General features: G+C 41.3%; 1 protein-coding gene across 5 annotated transcripts in view; it reads left to right on the top strand.

Annotated features, from left to right (window-relative positions):
* Positions 1-19574, top strand: part of UNC5C (unc-5 netrin receptor C) — a 370394-nt gene that overhangs the window by 305939 nt on the left and 44881 nt on the right. For 3 of the 5 annotated variants that reach the window (XM_060779210.2, XM_060779212.2, XM_060779208.2), the window contains one exon: positions 17214-17270. The exons of the other annotated variants lie outside the window; for them this stretch is intronic. In XM_060779210.2, coding sequence (XP_060635193.2) covers positions 17214-17270 — 57 coding nt within the window. The remainder of the gene's footprint in view (positions 1-17213; positions 17271-19574) is intronic. 5 annotated transcript variants of the gene reach the window in all.

Raw genomic sequence — 19574 nt, 5'->3', positions numbered from 1 at the left:
CCAAAGCAATACCATAGTCCAATCAGAGAAGCATGATAGTGAATGTTTCAATAATTATATGTTTCCATTTGCTTCTGTAACATAGTTGCTGCAAGACAACAAGCTGGTGTGGTAAAGGCGGACACTTTGTGGTGCTTGGTAGCATGTCCATTTCAATTGCAGATTATTGCCATTTCACAAATGTCCATACATTTGAAGGAGGTAGAGAGGCCAGTACAGTTGGAACACTGGAGTTGAATTCTAGGAAACCAAGCTCTGAATAGCCATTCAGCTGTTGGCAAGTTCTAGATGAAGACCATAGCAAGCCCCCTTTGAACAAATCTTGCCAAGAAAACAACATGATAGGTTAACCATAGGGACACCATAAGTCAAAAATGATTTGTAAGTACATGACCACATAGACTAATCCAGGTGCTTTCAGCTGTATACCCACACATGCCCTGGATTTATACAGCAGGAGCTAAAATGTAACACTGAGACATTCATGTTAAACAATAATTTCATTTTCTTACGCTTGGGAAGATAGTTTAAAAGGTTAAAGACATACTTTGCAAGCTGAAAGGGCTGAGTTAAAATCATTGGGTAACTTTGTCCAGCAAAATACCAGTAACTGGAAAATGATATTCTAAGCCAGCCTGAATAAACAAGCACAAGAATACTCAAACAGGCAGTGTCCTTCTCTCACACATGCAACCAACAAGAGGTAGCTAGATAAATAAATACAGATATCCTGGAAAAGATTGCTTTGCATTTACAAGCCTTTTTCTCTTCCAGTCCATTATTCACTACAATAACATCACTCAGGCAAATCAATAAGCTCTTTCATACACCTAGCTCTACTCCTGTGTAAAGTAGCAGTCTGAACTGCTATCGATTTCTTTGAAGATAAAAACTGAGACGCCTCCGTTGTGTCTCACTCCCCACCTCATCCTTTGTAATTACAGTATTTTTCACCCCAACATGCAGTTTGTGCTTACCGCTAACTGTGGTATTTCTGGTGCAGCTCAGCTGTCACATTTATTCAAGCTAATGATCTTGCCAGTACACATACTCTTTCATTCTGCAGTTAGTATTTCCTCCCCAATGTGAAAGGATGAATAGTCATTAAGCCACCATGCCTTCATAGAAGGAAAAAGAGCCTGAACTGGAAAAGAAAACTAGCTGTACTAAAAATTTAGAACTGCCATTATTACAGGGGTCCACAGCTCATAACATCTTTAAGCTAGTTTCCTTACAGTAATTTACTAATTATTGTAATGGCTTTAATTGAGTCTCAGCAGTATTGTTTTGTAAGGCACATTAAAATCTGGGCAGCTGCCATCCAGAAGAGTTCATTTATTTACCTCTGCATCTGCTGTGCTCTGTACTTTTCTGCTTACAATATAAATTGATTATAGATTCATGCTGTTAATATTTTAAACTTCTCACATTTCCAAAGCACAAAGGTACTCTTCTGATACACATTACATATTCACATAATGTGGCACACATATCTCTAAATGCTAGCTTTTTTCCAGAATAGATACAGGTGTAATTGTACAATACTTTCAGATCATACTGTTAAATTCATAGTTATTTGAGCACATGGTCTCTCCTGAATACAAATGATATCTCATTTAGAACTTGGAAAAGTTATTTTTGGACTACAATTCCATTATTTCCACCCAGTATGACAGGGAAAACTGAAAGTTGTAGAGTAAATATGTTCTCATTAATTGCAGCCATATACTGATATTATTTATATAATTGATAATCTTGGATCTCATCTTCCCACTAAATGGTGGCCAATAGTAAGGATATAATTCTTCACTGTTTTATTTCTTAAAGGGGCCATTCATCAATTTCTTCATGAATTTCTCCATGAATTTCTTCATATATTTTCTGTATACACTAGTAATATAGATGTCCCACTCGATGTATAGTAGTCAGATGGATTCACAATCAAATCTTCATAACAGGTGACACCAGAGAACAGCTATGGGAAAGAAGAGGGAAATGATACTTTTGTGCCCAGTATTTGCCACCTAGAGCAGTTGCTTCACCTGCTTACTGGAAGGGCAAGCCCTGCTTTTGGAAACTGTTCTTCTCCTGTCTCTTTAACACATGTTACTTTTAGAAGCCTGCGACTGATCATTGTTTGGAAATAGATTATATGGCTTCGTGAGGTACATCTACATTGTGGAATTAATGCAGTTTGACACCACTTTAACTGCAAGAGCTATGCTATGGAATCACAGAAGTTAAAGCTTTGGAAAGTTTTTAGTCTTTTCTTCTGCGTGGTACTGTGAAATCCACACCTGTGGTATTTCCCTGTGTCCACGCAGCTGACTCGGATCTTTCTTGAAAGCTTTTCCTAATTAGGGACTCCAGCCCCGCCCATCTACTCCTAATAAAGCCAGGCAGCGGGGCTTGGAGCCTTAATTCCTTTTGTCCGCGAAAGCAGCAACAACTCGGTGTTCTCTCCTAAAACAACTATTGGTTTGACTCAAGGACTCCAGTTTGACTACTCTAACAGACAGCAATTCCAACTTTTGTTCTGGGACCTTTGTTTATCCTATTTAGGCTAGTGGGAGGACAAACCCACTCCCTCCCTCTAAAAAAAAAAAAAAAAGCCGTGTCCTCTGAGGTGCAGGCTTTTTTGCCTTTGGCAATGGGCAGTGACTTACCTTCTTTTTCTTCTGTTCCCCTCGCTCAGAAAGCAGGAGGGAAGAAGATTTTTACCAGCCTACCACCCCTTCCAGACCCAGGAACTGGTAGAGCTTGTGGCAACAAACTGCCACTGTGGCTTTGTACCAATAACTTTGTTTTGGGTTGCAGCCACGCCTCTCAGCTGTCTCTGTTTTTTAAGGACAGCTTGCTCTCACTGCCCGTGCTTTCTCTGCCCCATTTACCCCAGCAGGCAGTGGACGCTGCAACGATCCCTGCCATGCTTTTGCCCCCCTCAGGGGAGGGGAGGCTCAAGGCAGCCACGCCACCTGTGTGAGTGATGGCTAGCCAAGGCTTGCCTCCACGCCCATGGCATATAACGCCTTGGAGGGGCCTTTGGGTTGCAACAATTCCTGCCATGTTTTTGCCCCCCCTCAGGGGAGGGGAGGCTCAAGGCAGCCATGCCACCTGTGTGGGTGATGGCTAGCCAAGGCTTTGCCTCCACGCCCATGGCATATAACGCCTTGGAGGGGCCTTCGGGTTGCAACAATTCCTGCCATGCTTTTGCCCCCCTCAGGGGAGGGGAGGCTCAAGGCAGCCACGCCACCTGTGTGAGTGATGGCTGCCAAGGCTTTGGGTCTAAGCCCATGGAATATAACTCCTTGGAGGGGCCTTCGGGCTACTATCCTCCCTCTGCGTCATGCTGCCTGGGAGCTTCAGTGACGGCTCAGAATGTAAGTACTGTGTCTTTTGGGCCCCATCTCCACTTGGCCCATGCCTCAACAGGTAGGTTGCTACTCTTTTGCATAGGCAAACTGCACCCTCCTTTCCTTTTCAAGGATTTGGAGTCCCTTCTTTTGGTTTTCAGGAGTTTATTAAAACTTTTTCCTAAGCTCATTCTGGTGCTTCCTTCAGCTGCAACCAGTCAATGAGTCTGATGTAGATTCTGACTCCTATGAGTAGCAGATTTCTCCTACTCTTGAGGAGGACTTTTCCATCCCAGCTTCCTTAGGGGATGTGTTACCTAATTTTTTCTCCTTGATTGCTTAGAGGATCTGCTTTTCTCAGTTGAGCAACAGCAGAAACAAGCTCCAAGTACAGTTCTCCCAGTTCTCCCAGCACTTCCATATTCGCTTAAGCTTTGAGAAAAACAAAGGGCAACTCCTGTATCTGTGTCTGGAATTTCTAAGTTTGTAACTGCACTTTACTGCATACGCACCTTTTCAGCAGAGTGGTTAGTTAAGCCTACTAAACTGAACTTTATTGTGGTCAAAGTTGTTTAATCCACTGTGATAAGAAGATCCACCCCACTGCTAGCCTACTTACTTGCATGATTCATTGCCATGCTTGTCTGGCAGCCTCTCAGGTAGCTCAGCACCTTCTTTGGATCTTCTTCCCCTACAACATCAACAGATCCCAAGGGCTTTCTGTCAGTAGTATCTCACCTTAGCTTCTCATCACAACGCTACGGCTAAGCACAGCACCGATACAGTACTAAGGTGTTTGCTGCTGTTGCAGCAGCCATCCACCAGCATGTGTAGATCCTCTACCCTCTCCAAAGTAGGCAGAGCAATGGCAGGATAACTGCCCATGGCAGAACATAGCCTGCTTCTAAGTTTGGCTTTTTACCACAATCTAGCCTAGATTGTGGTGGCCAGCCCCTCAGCTTAATTATCCAGGGGTGACAACAAACTAAAGAGAAAGAAGAAGATCAGGGCCAATAGTTTTTTCGCATGCATTTTCTCTTCTTTAATAGCCTCCAACCCTTCAGCTCCAGTTTTTGGAGCTCCACCTCATCATTTTTAGATGCATGGCATTAGATCTCTTCTCACTCATGGGTGTTGGAGATTACAGAGCATGTTTATGCAATTGAATTTTTCAAACTGTCCCCAGTAGGGACTCTACGGGCCACTCCTCCTCCTGTGTTATAGCAGGAGGTAATTACTTGTTTCAAAGGAGCAGTAGCTTCTTTACATCTTTCTATGTTTCCTTCTTTTTCCTTTTCCCCAGCTGTTTTTTGGTTTCCAATAAAGGCAGTGGGCTTTGGCCAGGTTTGGACCTTTCAGGATTTTATGCATATATTGCATATTGCAAATTTCAGGTATTGTCATTACCAACCATCCTCCCTCTGTTATCCAGCAAGACATGGTTCAGTAGCATTGATTTGAAGGATGCCTTTTTTCATGTGGTATTAGACCACAAGACGGTAGATTTTTGTCACTTTTTACTAGCAGTCAAGTTTTTTCATTTCAAGTTCTTCATTCTGGTATCTCCACAGCTCCACAGGTGTTACTAAGGAGATGGCTGTATGCCGGCTCATCCCTGGGTGCACGGGGTAGTAGTTTCCCCCTATATTTATGGCTGGTTGCTGGTGCACAGTCCTGTGAGTATCTACAGAGGAACATTCACTTTACTCTCTTTATAGCAGACGCTTGGTCTTTTTATCAACAAGGTAAAATCTCTTCAGCCTATCCAAACAACCAATTCATGGGGCCTGTATTGGACTCTTGGCATGCAAGAGCCTACTTGCTAGAAGACAGGTTTCTGAATCTGCATTCATTAGCTCTTTGAGTCTGGCAGAAGCCATACATCCATGCCAAGGATGTCCAGTGCTTTTTGGGACACATGGCATTCACCACAGCTGCCACTCTTTTCTCCTGTTTGCACCTTCGGCCTCTCCAGAATTGGTTTCTTCGGGCACTTCATCCCATGCAGGATGAGCCCAATGAATGTGTCATTGTCCCTCTAGCCATCCACAGGTCTCTCAACTAGTGGACTCATCGCTCCAATCTCTGTGTGGGCGATGTTAGCAACCGACACTCACCTCAAGGGTCACACCATCCATGGTCCTTAGGCGGCCATAGAGGGCATGGAGCACATCAACTATTTGGAGTTACTCGCAGTACAAATGGCACTGCACCTTATCTCTCATTTGCTCATGGACAGTATTGTCCACCTTACTACCACCACCACGATTGTGATTTGCTTGCCCTCATCATCAGAATCGGGGACTGGTATACCATAACCATCAGTGCCATTCATCAAGAACTCTCTTGCTGGCTCCCTCAGTCAGACAGTTTATACTGACCACTAATGGTCCCTTCATCCTTCCCAGGCATGGGAACTCTTTGTCAGATGGCACACTCCCCTTCTGGACTTGTTTGTCTTTGGAGCACGTCTTGCCTCCACCAGACAGGCTGTTGGGAGATGCCTTCCTCCTGGATTGGACATCCACCCACCTGTACATCTTTCCACTATTGCCAGTGCTGTCCAGCGTGGTCTCTCGTCTTCAAGCAGAGCAGGTAGATTGCATTCTCATCACGCCATGGTGGCCCTGCCAGCCATGGTTTGTCATTCTGCTCCAACTTGCAGGCAGCTGTTACATTCAGTTGCCACTCAGACCAGACTTGCTGGCTATGAGCAACAGCCCAGTCCCGTACTCCCAGGTCACTCAGTTCCGGTTGACGGCGTGGCAGCTCCAGCCTCAGCCCTCTCTCAACCAGTAAAGGGCATTTTGGACCTTGCCCTGAGCCCTGCCACTAAACATTGTTACATTTGTAAGTGGTGTCATTTTTGCATTTTTTCACAAAAGCAAGGGGTTCAGCCTCTGTCTGCTTCCACTTCCCTCCTGGATTTTTTGATCTCTCTGTCAGATTCAGGACTCTCATTATCATTCTTGAAGGTCAATCTGGCAAATATAGATTCGTTTAGAAGTGAGCATTCTCTTCCCTCTCCTTTATCCGATCCTTTTGTAAAGAGATTTCTGCAAGGCTTTAGAAATTTCTGGCCCCAAGTAGGCCTGTGCCCCCCTTGGAGGTTGGAGGTTGTTCTTTTCGCCCTTACGAAACCACCATTTGAGCCAATGGTCACTTCTGACATGTTCCATCTATCATGGAAAACGGCATTTTTAGTGCCTATTACTTTTGCTTGTCGCGCTAGCGAGCTTATGGCTCTTGAGTCGATAGTCCTTACCTGAAATTTCATAAGGATGTCATGCTGGGCACAGACATTTCCTTCTTACCTAAGGCAGCATCATAGTTTCATATGTCTCAGGACATTGTCCTTCCAACCTTATTTCCAAATCCTTCTACTCCCCTGGAGCAGTCTTTGCACCTTCTTGATGTGCGGAGGGCTCTTGCTTTTTATGTCCACCGCACAGCTCCATTACGGAAGTCCCTACGACTTTTTGTTGAGTACTGTAGGGATACTGTGGGCCTTCCTGTTTCTACCCAGAGGTGGCGGCCTGGATAGTTGCAGCTATCTGGCTAGTTTGCGAAATGGCAGGACTGGACTTACCTGTTCAGATCCATGCTCATTCCACTAGAGCATTGGCACCCTCCATGGTTTTTTTGCACAGTGTGCCTCTGCATGATATCTGTCGAGTGGCCATATGGTCAACACCGCATACTTTTGTCTCCCATTATAAATTGGATTTAGCTGCCAAGAAGGAGACGGCTTTTGGGAGAGCAGTACTTTTTTCTGCACTAGCATGACACCCGCCATCCGTGGGACTGCTCGCTAGTCTACCACAGGTGTGGATTTCACAGTACCACGCAGAAGAAAGTAAGGTTGCTTACCTGTAATCATGTTTCTTCTAGTGGTAACTGTGAAATTCACACAACCCGCCCATCCTCCCCACATTCTGTCATGCCTTTTATCTCCGACTGTCTTTCGCGGTACGGAATTAAGGCTCCAAGCCCCGCTGCCTGGCTTTATTAGGAGTAGATGGGCGGGGCTGGAGTCCCTAATTAGGAAAAGCTTTCAAGAAAGATCCGAGTCAGCTGCGTGGACGCAGGGAAATACCACAGGTGTGAATTTCACAGTTACCACTAGAAGAAACATGATTACAGGTAAGCAACCTTACTTTCTGCCAAATAGTCTTAGCAACTGCCAAAATTCCATAGCATTGTGCTTAAAGTGGTGCTGAACTTCATCAATCCTACAGTATAGATGTTACCATGCTAGCTTCTTACATTCACACACAAACATTTAACTTGCATTTATATTACAAAAAATTGATCAGTCTAGGTCTTTTGTTGCTTTTCAGCTGTGTCATCACAAAAAGTGCAATAAGTAATTCTTTAAAAAGTTTGAAATCAATTGTCTGAAGAACAAATTGAAGTATGATTTGATGTGACCCTTGAGCAAAACGTAGCATTACCTGAGTTGAAAATGAGGGCAGAGATTCAGAAGGTGCCACTTATTGATTTTGAAGGGACATTATATGCATAACTGTATACAATTTTGATTTATATATGGACTCTCATAAATATTCCTTTTGCATGAAAGAAATGCAATATCCACTTAACCTGTTCCCTCAGGAAAAGCCTGGATCAATGAATAACAATACCTCAAAATCAATTCTGATTGCCCACTCAGTAACTGGCAGTAATTAGGACTTCATAAAGAAGACAAATGATTATGATACAGCTATAGGATAGCTGATGTCACTCCTCCCCTATGACATCATTAAGCGGATGCTCCAGACAACAGCCAATAATTTGACAATAAAAGCAAACTGGCCAAACACTAAACATAAATCTTGTTTTGATTTGACTCTGACAGCAAATGGAATATTTCTTTCTCCCAAAGTGAAAACATATTCTTGGACAGATGATGTTCTCATATTATGTCACTGCAGGAAAGATACACTTTGTGTTATTTATTGTGAAATAATGATTCATTTCAGGAGCATTAACAGATATATTGTGAATAACAGTCGAAGAGTTTTGGCATCTAGATGGGAGGAGGAGGAGAGCAGAGTTGGCACATACTGAGTTAGATAAACCAGTACTCTGAGGCCATGTAGACAAGAAAAGTTGACTCACTGCTCAGTTGCTATGACACACAGTTGGTTTAGTAATATAACCACTGCATCCCGCAATTAATCCTCAATGGCAGATCTCAATATTTATTTCAGAGCTTTCTTGAAGATCCAGTGTAATTCTGCAGATTCAGGAGTATAGATAGCTGGATAGGAATCGTTCTGGCCCAATCTGCTATCAAAACTTTCCCATGAGCAAGTAGTTTTCTCCTACAGGCTTGTTGGCAATATTGTATTTTTGTGATGTCACATTGGGCATTGAACCATGTGTCCACAAATGCCCTTAGACTAGCTGGCCATGTGGATTGCCAAATGTTTCCGAGGACATTCTCCAGGTACATTGAAGCAGGCCCAGAGCTCTTTAAAACAGATTTTTTGGTAGGTGTGGATGAACCCTGACTCAGCCAAAGACAACATCATATGTTATCTGCATCCAAATACTCAGAGGTATACTGTGAAGACTTGTGAGCAGGAGAAAAGTGTGGGAGGTCACCACTGTCCTATCTGCTTGTCAGCAGGATAGAACTGGGACTGTCATAAAGGCCTTTTTGGAGTTGATTGCTTCATGGGCAAAAGAGGGACACATGCAACAATACTACCACTTTATTCTGATTCTTCAGATGAACCATCATCCACATCCTCTGGCTAAGTCATGCAGAAGTTCTGCAGAGTTCCACCCTGGGCCCGGTCCTGTTAAACATCTTTATTAATGACTTAGATGAAGGGTTAGAAGGCATGATCAAGTTTGCAGATGACACCAAATTGGGAGGGATAGCCAATACTCCAAAAGACAGGAGCAAAATTCAAAATGATCTTAACAAATTAGAGAGATGGAGCAAAACTAACAAAATGAAGTTCAATAGGGACAAATGCAAAATACTCCACTTATGCAGAAAAAAATGAAATGCAAAGATACAGAATGGGGGACACATGCTGGCTTGACAGCAGTACATGTAAAAAAGATCTTGGAGTCCTCATGGACAACAAGTTAAGCATGAGCCAACAATGTGACACGGTGGCTAAAAAAGTCAATGGGATTTTGACCTGCATATATAGGAGTCTAGTGTTTAGATCTAGGGAAGTCATGCTACCCCTCTATTCTGCCTTGGTCAGACCACACCTGGAATACTCTGTCCAGTTCTGGGCACCACAGTTGAAGGGAGATGGTGTCCAGAGGAGGGCAAATAAAATGATCCTATGAGGAGCGGCTTAAAGAGCTGGGAATGTTTAGCCTGCAGAAGAGGAGGCTGAGAGGAGACATGATAGCCATGTATAAATATGTGAGAGGAAGTCATAGGGAGGGGGGAACAAGCTTGTTTTCTGCTGCCCTGGAGACTAGGACACGGAACAATGGCTTCAAACTACAGGAAAGGAGATTCCACCTGAAAATGAGGAAGAACTTCCTTACTGTGAGAGCTGTTCAGCGGTGGAACTCTCTGCCCCAGAGTGTGGTGGAGGCTCCTTATTTGGAGGCTTTTCAACAGAGGCTGGATGGCCATCTGTCAGGGATGGTTTGGATGCAATTTTCCTACTTCTTGGCAGGGGTTTGGACTGGATGGCCCACGAGGTCTCTTCCAACTCAATGATTCTATGAGAACCAAATCTCCTGTGATCAGTAGAGGAAACAATGTGAGGCACTATTAGGATCACATCCTGCCAAGCCTAAGCATCCATCCATTTCATAAACAGTCTTACTTAAAAACAAAATGTAACTATTATTCTTTTAATATTAAAGACAGGAGAGAGTAAAATTCAGGGAATAGTTTTGACTAATTGTTAAATATCATTTCCTTTTTATGGTCTCAGAATGGTGAGAGGGTCTGAAAACAATTGGAGATCTTTGGAGGGAAAGACAAATAATGCTATTCAATGGACATAATTTGTTAGACTTGCATTAGGTTCTTTTTCTTTTTCTTTGGTACCCCATCCAAACTTAAATACCTAGTGACCTTATCTGGATTGGATACACATATACACAAACAATGTGTAAATGTGGTACCCACTGTGAAATGGAAACTTGCTGAGAGAGAGCCAAATTCTTTTTTAAGGGAAGGACAAAATCTATTTACATGTGCAAATAAGTTTGAATTTAGTACATAAATATAAATCTGATCACTGGCTAAATGGAAGAACAAAACATTTAAAATAGACCAATTACAACCTAAGTTTTTGTTTTGTTTTTGTTTTGTTTTTTAGCCTTTACAGTGTTTGAGATATGCAACTATCACTATCCTACTGTGAATAGCATGAAGTATGGGAGAAAAAGTGCAGAATACGCTAAAGGAAGCAGACGGGTCTAGCATACTTTAAGTTGATTTATTGAAATTTGACTACTCTAAATAAAAGATTACCTACTTGAGGCTCTGGTCCCCAAGACAAACTCTTAAAATGAACAGCAGTTGTTACCATGCATGGCACATAAATCTAACAGAAACTTAATATAGCATGTTAATAAAAGAACCACCAGGAGTTACTTTGAAAGCATTATATATTTTTGCTTTCCTGTAGCCCACAGAGAAGAGGGAATTTTTCTGCCTATAAGTAAAGTCTCCCCAGAAATTCCTTTCCTTAGTATATCATCCTGCATGCCTATGCCTTGCTTCAATATTTAAATGGTACAGTAAATCAATACTTCAGTTCCACAATCTTCTTTGGCAGTTTTCAGACAAAAAAGGATATGTATGTGTGTGCGTGCGTGTGCGTGTGTCTTATACTGCATTTCTATACCTACTTATCTGGGCAACTCACTGAATACACTATGGGAAAATCCAGTACAAGATTATACAGTTGAAAGATCAAAGAAATACAGTTTTTTAAAAAACCAAAGTCTACAGTGCAGTATTGTATTGTATATAGCAAGCTGTGTAAGAAAATTAATTTACGATGGAGGTATTAAGTGAAAAATCAATCGAGTTTGTTCAGACTTGGCCAAATTTTCAACAGGATTCGGTTTTTGTCAAAAGAAAACTACATCAAAATATTCATCCATTCCTAAAAATCCAATTAAATGTTGTTTACTACAATATTACTAATTTTGGAAGCCAGCTGCAGTTTATTGCAGTTCTAAATTACATTTCCTGTTTTCCTTTCACAATCTCTCTTCTAACTTTTTGCGGAGGAGCTAATGGTGGGCAAAACTGGTTGGTGGGAGCTAAGCATTCCTGCCAAAAAAATGGTTCTTTCCCTGGTTAAATTTCATTTTTAAAGTAGGTCTGTGTCATTATTAGCCCACCTTTGGGTAACAGAACTTTATTCACATGCATAACGGGTGGCTTGGGGGGGGGGGGGGAGTGGAACGTCCATGGCCCTGGTGCCAAAAATAATGTGAAGGATTGGAAATGTGGACCACCATATAACAACGTGTTCAGCAGGGGAAAATGTGTAGCTGGTTATTGCAATCTCACCATGATGTGTGGTATTAACAGGATCACTGCAGGGCCAATATGAACCAGAAAAATACTGTGCTAAGCAGAAAGTTTTCATCAGTGTAGACAAGCTCTGGATAGTAAATGCTAGAATTACTGGTAACAAGAAAGCCCCTGAATTTCCTTTTCAATGAATAGGAATGATGAAAACACACTAAAAGAGCAAATGTTACAGTAGTAACCAAAACATAGGCTTGAACAAAATTACCAAAATATATTTGCCCTTTTGCACCAATCTTGTAATAGGCTCATAAAATTTACTATCCAGCAACAATACTTCCTTGCCTGTTTCTCTTTACAACAGAGTGGAGTTTTGTTTCACTTCGTTTATATCACAGGTGGGAATACCACTCTACAGATGGTATCAGAGTGCAGCTGCCAAGAGCACAAGGGCTTTTTCCCACCATGAAATGATAAAAAGTTTAATGAGCCACTAGAGCTCTCTGGCTGAATGTTCAAAATACCTCACAATCAAGTGCAGATCCTAGGATTACAGAGGATGTTATCATAGCATTTAAAGTAGAATTATAATTATTTGAAAGGGACCTTAGGCCACAAATGCTGGGAGGTACAGTCAGCAACATGGAGTGGTCCCACTCTAGCTGTGTCCCTCCTTCAAGAGTTTTTCTCACTTGCATATGTGTAATCCTTGTGGTTGTGAGGATAGTGGTATACCCTTACTTTTCACTATCCTTTTTAAATAGTGGCAATATGTTCAATTTTTCCCCCTGACCAGATTTCACTGCTGTATCTTGGTCCTATTTTTGTTCATCTTGAAGGCACCAACGTGGTCTCATCAAGGAGGAGTTCAGCCCCGCCCCCCATAAGATTATGGGCCATGTACAAGAGCCAAACTAGTCATGAGGTATCTTTGCAACTGACATGCACACAACAAAACTATCCCCCTTCTATTCTTTGTTCATTGTGATACTTCTTTACAAGCTTCCAGGAGTCATGTCTATATGGGCCAAATAAAACAGCCTCACCTTGCAACTGCTGTGAGGAGTACACATGGCTTTGTGGCAGAATCACTGCTTCTAATTATTAAACCAGTGCAAGAAGAGAACCATAATTTATTCTGAATATGGACCATCCAGTGAGCACACCTCAAACAGACCCAGAATTGTTTCACTGTTTAGAAACAGCTCCCAAGAAGAGCCTTGCTGGCTGTGTGCCTTGCTGAAGCAGTGTCACCAACAAGGCTCTGCCAGGTAGCTATTTTTGGTTGGTGAAACAATGGCAGGGCCCCAAAACACTCTCATCCTTGCTAGCCATCTAGACACCAAAGGGATTTCAGGGTTTTCATGTACTGCATCCAGAACAGCTCCAGATTATTTCAGTAATTGTAGATGTAACTAACATTACAAAGTTTGAAATAGGAAGGAGGAAAAGTGTTGATACTGAGGAAATGGGTTTTTTTAAAGTCAGTATCAGGAGGGTGAGGAATAAATGGTAACTGAAGTTTCAACAAAGCCTAAAATCTAAGTTTGCCCTAGTTTTTCTCCTCAAAAACAGGAATAATTAATTCCCATCACTCTGAATGTTGTGAAATGTTCATTTAAATGCAAGAACATACCTAAGTGTTGAACTAATGCCAGTGTAACTCCTTTTGCAGTAAACACACAAGGAGTTAACAAACACCACTAGAACCTTTGAAAATATTTTGGTTGTTTCATCAAAAGCCACTCGAGGCATCTTAAATTACTTTTTTTGTTTCAAAGCAAGTTACTGACTATGACACCAGCTGCTCAAGGCACCCTTTAGCCGTGCCTGCAACTATTGTAGAGTCAAATTCGGAGGCACTTTTTTATACATTTACCCTAGCAAAGAAATATGGTAGAGATAGTTGAAGTCCCTCAGGTACTTACCATGCAGCAGTGCTGATACTAGGAGCAAAATAGATCAAGGAAGGAGAACAAATCCCTGCTTTGCTTTGCTCTCACTTTGAAGCTGGGAGGAAAGTCATTTTTCATTATTACAGGTACTAATCTCAGCAGATTTGCCTCATTATCTGAAGAAAATGTCCTTTCTTATTATAAGAAAGATCAGATAGACAAGAATGGCGGGGGAAACAACTTTCTAAAGAAGTGGCCAGCTTACATCATGTGAAGAAACAGACATCAATTGCTAATTGCCTGTGTCCCGCAAATATTTTCCTTGCCACTCCCTAGCCTATTAAAAATCAGAATTAAAAGGCATTTCAGAAAGGTGTAAAGTCTTTGATTTAAAGTGAGCACCCCCTCCATCCTCAGGAATGTTTATGTAGAAGATGCAGATTCACATTTTTGAACATTTTCGATCCCAGAAAACATCTGTGTTATGCACGAACTCCATAAACTGATGTTTTGGTTAGCATTTGTACTAATCATTCCATGCTACAAAGCTGTAGTTGCCAGTACTGACAGTAGTTTGTGCTTTCGTTCCCCTGTCTCACAGTCCCATCGCACAAGTACTTGCATTGTGTGATCTCTCCTTGACTAATTACTTCTGAGTGGTTCAAAATCACATATGTGACTATGACAATTGAAAATAGCCACTTCCCAAAGGCAGTCCACATGCCTGCAATATGTAGGCTGCCTGCAAATCTTTCCTTCCTTTCCTGTGGAAACCCCCTATCACCACCAAAATATGCTTCCACCATTGCTAAAACATACTCTTTCCTCCCAAAGTGTAGGAGCTTGTGGTGGAGAAGGTAACACATAGTGATGACCCTCTTCATGTATTAGCCTTTCTATTGCAATCATGCTCTCCCAACTCACCATAAAGCAGTTTGCTGAGCTGTAAAAATACAATTTAGGTGGAGAGCTGGCTGATTCATCACAAAGTGCCAAAACTTTCTATATGAATTGTGTTCCTGCCCCAGCCAACATACTTGGCTCTCGGAAAAGGAGAAGAAAATATTAATCAGTGAGTTCCTCTGCTCTTTCCAGTTGGGAAGTCTGACATAATGGGATAGAGATGCAGCTATGCCTCTCTGAATAGAGATAAAACTGTGATGCTAATGCAACTGTATAGTCTGAGTGGCAGGAAGGCTGTATTTGTGTTCATGTATTGGAAGGAAAGGGAGAAAAAAAAAGAAATGAGTGGCAGATCTTACTGTGTATATTGTTGTGTGAGAAAAATGGTGGTGGCTGAGGTGAATGCTTGCTTTGCCCTCTAGTTCAGGGCCTATCTATTGCTCTTGATAGAGGAAATAGGAGAAGGGAGAAGAGCAGGTGCTGTCCTTGATGAACAAGAGTGAAGTCTATTCCTTCTTTCTTAGCTCGGCAAGGGCAAAAGTGATGGTGCCTGGCTGCTTCTGCCCCCAACTAGTCAGCTCCCAGGGAATAGAGCTGCATCTAGGAACTATTTGGTGCCCTTGTGTACCTGCATCAGTGGTATTGTCCAAGGAGATACTAGATAATAATTTGATCAACATCTATGAAAAAAATAATGTTGGGGTAAATAAGGTTACAGCAGTATAAATGGCAACAGGATTCTGGCATATTTCTGCACCCCAAACTCTGCCCATCAGGCACATGTTTTCCCAAATAACATGCTCCAGGGGAATTTCCTGGACCTCTCAGTCTCTTCCCACCAAAGACTCTCTGAAGGAAAGGTCTCACAAGGAAATGCATTTCCATATGAGCCAAGCAGGTTCTACTTTTCTCCTATTTCCTCCATTCTCCTACTAAGGACCTTATCACATTGGCATATGGATTCACCACATATCATGGTGAATCCATGGGCTCCCAGCATGGAGAACCCTGACTTACAGCTGGCTTCATCCCATTGGGGAAGTGTCCAGCACCTGGCTTCTTCTCCATTGTTTCAAAGGCAACACAGGAAGCCTCCTGTGCTGGCATGATGGTGGCATATGCCACTTGCTCTCTAGTTTCACCATGGAACCAGGCTAGAAGATGTGCGGTGTGTAATGAGCTCTGTGGCAAAAGGGGAGAGCAATCAGCATATAACAGAAAATTGCCCTGTCTGGTGGGATTATAGGACTCCACACAACTTCAGGGGACTCATGAAAACAATAATTAAGGAGAGTATAAAGGCTGAGAGGGTAAAAATCTTTCAGTTGTAAGATAAAAGAGGTCTTCTGCCATTTCTTTGTGTTGCACAAACATCCACAGCTTCTTATTTATTGTTTCATCATTTCATTGCTTTGTCATTTCATTTTTGAGTTGTATACAGAACCAGTATTCCATTTTTCACCTGTCCATGTTCATTGACCTTCAATGACAACCACTCATCACTGTTGTTGTTTGCCCAGATACAATTCATTCAAGCATAAGAGGGTGAAATTCATTTCAGGCAGTGTTCTTGATCCAGTGGGTCAGCTTCTATTCTTCTGCTTCCCCAGATGCATAAATTATTATTTGGAAGTAAGTGCAGATGTGCTGAGTGACAGCTCTTTTTCAAGCAAGCATGTCTCTCTATTGGCATAAACCAAAGAAACAGATGTTTTCTGCATCACATGAGTTACTAAATGAGCTAATACACTGCATTATCACTGGAAATCAGGAACAAAGTCTCTTTTATTTCTGTCTCTAAAATAAAAAATGCGAATCGTGTTATGATTTTGTCAATATTGTGCAAAGCCTTCACAATCTAAAATAAATTACTCTATGATCTCAAGGCTCCTATTGATTTTCTAATGATCTCAAATAGAACACATTCCATTTTCAACTCTCTGGCAAATTGCTTGCTCCCTAGAGAATTCCTATTGGATTTCTATTAAAGAGAAGGTTAAAACCATTCCCCCAGAAATCTAGGAGAAAGGGAAGGTGGGGCAATAAGCCTTTTGCATGGGTTGAGCTCTCGGTAAATGGGCATTTAACCTCTGACCAATGACGCCAAACCCTTTTCTGTTCTATTAGTCCAACAGCTAGCTACTATAATTAAATAAAAAAATCCTCCTGTTTAGAGCCTTGCCGAACACGTCCTGGGAATTAAAGCATATGGTAAAGATTGGAGGGAAGAAGACTTTCCATATGCTAATGACCCTTGATGTCTGAAATAAATTAGATCCATTAGAGTTTATGCTCAATAAAAGAAAGACTTTAAGCACTCCAAAGTTAGTGACTCGAGACCGATTTTTGGCTCTGAAATTCAATCTGCCTACTTATTAATTCTTAGTGAGACTCCTGAGCAGACAGGAGATGCAAAATTATAATACTGTGCTGAATCAGAATTTTTAAGTACCATAGGTTTTGTTTCGCTTTCTTTTTTTCTCCTTTTAAATTAAACCATTCTTCATGTATGTGTGTATGTTTTTTTAAAGCTCCCTTCATTAATTTGATTTTGTTCCCATCTTTTTTTTTCTTTTAAAGGTTTCATTTACCCTATATCAACTGAACAGAGAACACAGAATGAATATGGATTTTCTTGTAAGTCCTGTTTGATATTATGTTCTTGGATGCTAATTTCCTGGTCCAAGATTTACTTTCTGTCTAGTTCTATGTGCACTGAGAAGAGAAGTTCTGCATTCAGAGGGAGTTGTTCTTTGCTTGCTTTAATGAAATTGCCTATAAGGGAAATGGTGTAGATAATGGGCCAAAAGAGGGGATAGTCAGGAAACCAGGCGAAACTAAGAACTACAGAAGACTAGGGTATTTAGATCCTCAGCCAAAGTAGGAAACTTGGAAACACAAAATGATTGCAGATTTTTGGTTTGGTTGCGGAAAGGGAAGAGAGCAAGATGAACTAGTTTCCTGGTTTATTTTGCTTCCATCTTCCTATGAGATATCCACTGACTGACAGGTAGAATACAATAAATAGCAAAATGGAGCCTATAAATTTCATTACTGCAGAGTAGATTGAACTTGATCGTTCCCTTTTGGACTTCTCTCTGTTTTTAGCTGCACCACTGGGAATTAAAGAAAGTGGAGAACAAAACATTGAAAAGATTAGGATTTTTAATGCTCTCTGTAGGCAGAAAGTAAAAAAAAAGATACTGATATATTTACATTGTCTAATCTCAGCCTGCTTAAAAATAATAATGATAGGATTTCTTTTTCTAACACCAAAAGTCTGCATCAAGTTTCACATCACGTAATCAAACCTTTTGGAAGGATATCCAGGGAGATGGCAGCAGGGAGAAGAGTGGCATTAAGTATTACACTGGGATTAGTGAAGGAGATGTGTTACAAGCAGACAGCACAAAGTCTCTCAAGTTGGCCCTGTTCCCACAGGAGAACTACAGAAAACCCTGTCTTGCTTGTGAGATTTTATAGAATTCTAGTCTCTGCTGAAACCAGAGAACAGATAGAACTAAGTGAATAAGGTAGAAAAGGTTGAATGGGAAAGCTCACATTTCTCAGTTTAAGATCTGGAATATGGAAATACTTATATTTGGCCTATTTAATGGAATTCTTGAAAGACTTTGGCAGTGGTGTCAAACCTTTGGTCTTCCAGGTGTTTTGGACTTCATTTCCCAGAATTCCTGACTATTGGACATGTTGGCCAGGGCTGCTGGGAGTTGGAGTTCCAAATACCAGAAGTACCAATGGTTGGACAACACTGGACTAGGGCTTCTGTCCCTCTGAAATATTTTGGACTCCAGATCATGAAAGACCCTACTAGCATGTTTAATGGTGGGGGATTATGAAAACTGTAATTCAAAACATCTGAAAGAGTTTTGGTTCCCCAAGTAAGAATAAGAGTTCATGTGAAGCGCTTTGGACCTTCAAAATATGTTTCTGTGCATTATTTGTTTGTATACTTGTACTGTTTGATTTATGATGCCCATTGGTAAAGACCAAAGGAAATGCAAAAGTTAAAAGCATCTTACAGTGGACTTAATATTACTTTGTTATAGAATCAAAATTACTGAATGAAAATGCCAGAATAACAAAACATCCTAAGAGAGCTCAAAAATGAGCATTTGATATAATATGTGGCCTGGATTTCCTTTAAGGAAGGACTTTTATGCTGCAAAAACTAAAGTGAGGAAACATCTAAAGATAGTAAAATTAATGTGTTGGACTTTTAAAATAGATGTAGTTATAATTTTACGTATTTATTATTAGTGTGGTCTTTAAATTGCACTTCCAACAGTACAATTGATTTAGTGTTTGTGAAATGTATCGTGTTTTTTTTATTGGGATGTGTTTTATTGTATCTTTGTCCTGGAAAAAGAAGGCTAAATAAAAAATAAGGACACAAAGGATAAAAAATGATCCTTTCAAAGGTTGTCACATATCTTGCTTCAGAGGCCAAGGTATTTGGGAAAGTGCTTTTAACACTGGACTCAATTCATGGTCAGGCACAGAAAGCAAAAGGGAGACCATCCCCTAGTTCTCTTTTGCGTGAATATAACTCTTACTTCATCTCAAGGCTCAAGTCTAGTAAGTTATTCAAAGCATGTTGACATTTCACTTTGTGTTGTTGATGCCACTTCTTTTGTTTATCTTCAATCCAGGCTGGCTGGATTGTGTCTGTCAGACTACATTCAAAGGGAAAGAAACATTACTTAGCTTTGCTTATGTTCTTGCTCAGTTGCTGTAGAGTTTCCTTGCTTGAGAGATGGCAGACTTCTTGAATTCTGTCTATTTGCATATGGAGGTAGAGGATTGTTTTGGGGGGTCTGGCACACACCCCCTCCTCTCAATTGCTCCAGGAACTAGCCTACTGGCTGCAATTGCTTCTTTCTTTCCCCTGGAAACCTGTCAGTGTTTGATAGCTAATGACCC

This window comes from Anolis sagrei, chromosome 5, assembly GCF_037176765.1.
Source record: "Anolis sagrei isolate rAnoSag1 chromosome 5, rAnoSag1.mat, whole genome shotgun sequence".
NCBI lineage: Eukaryota > Metazoa > Chordata > Lepidosauria > Squamata > Dactyloidae > Anolis > Anolis sagrei.
This window is presented reverse-complemented; position numbering and strand designations above follow the sequence as displayed.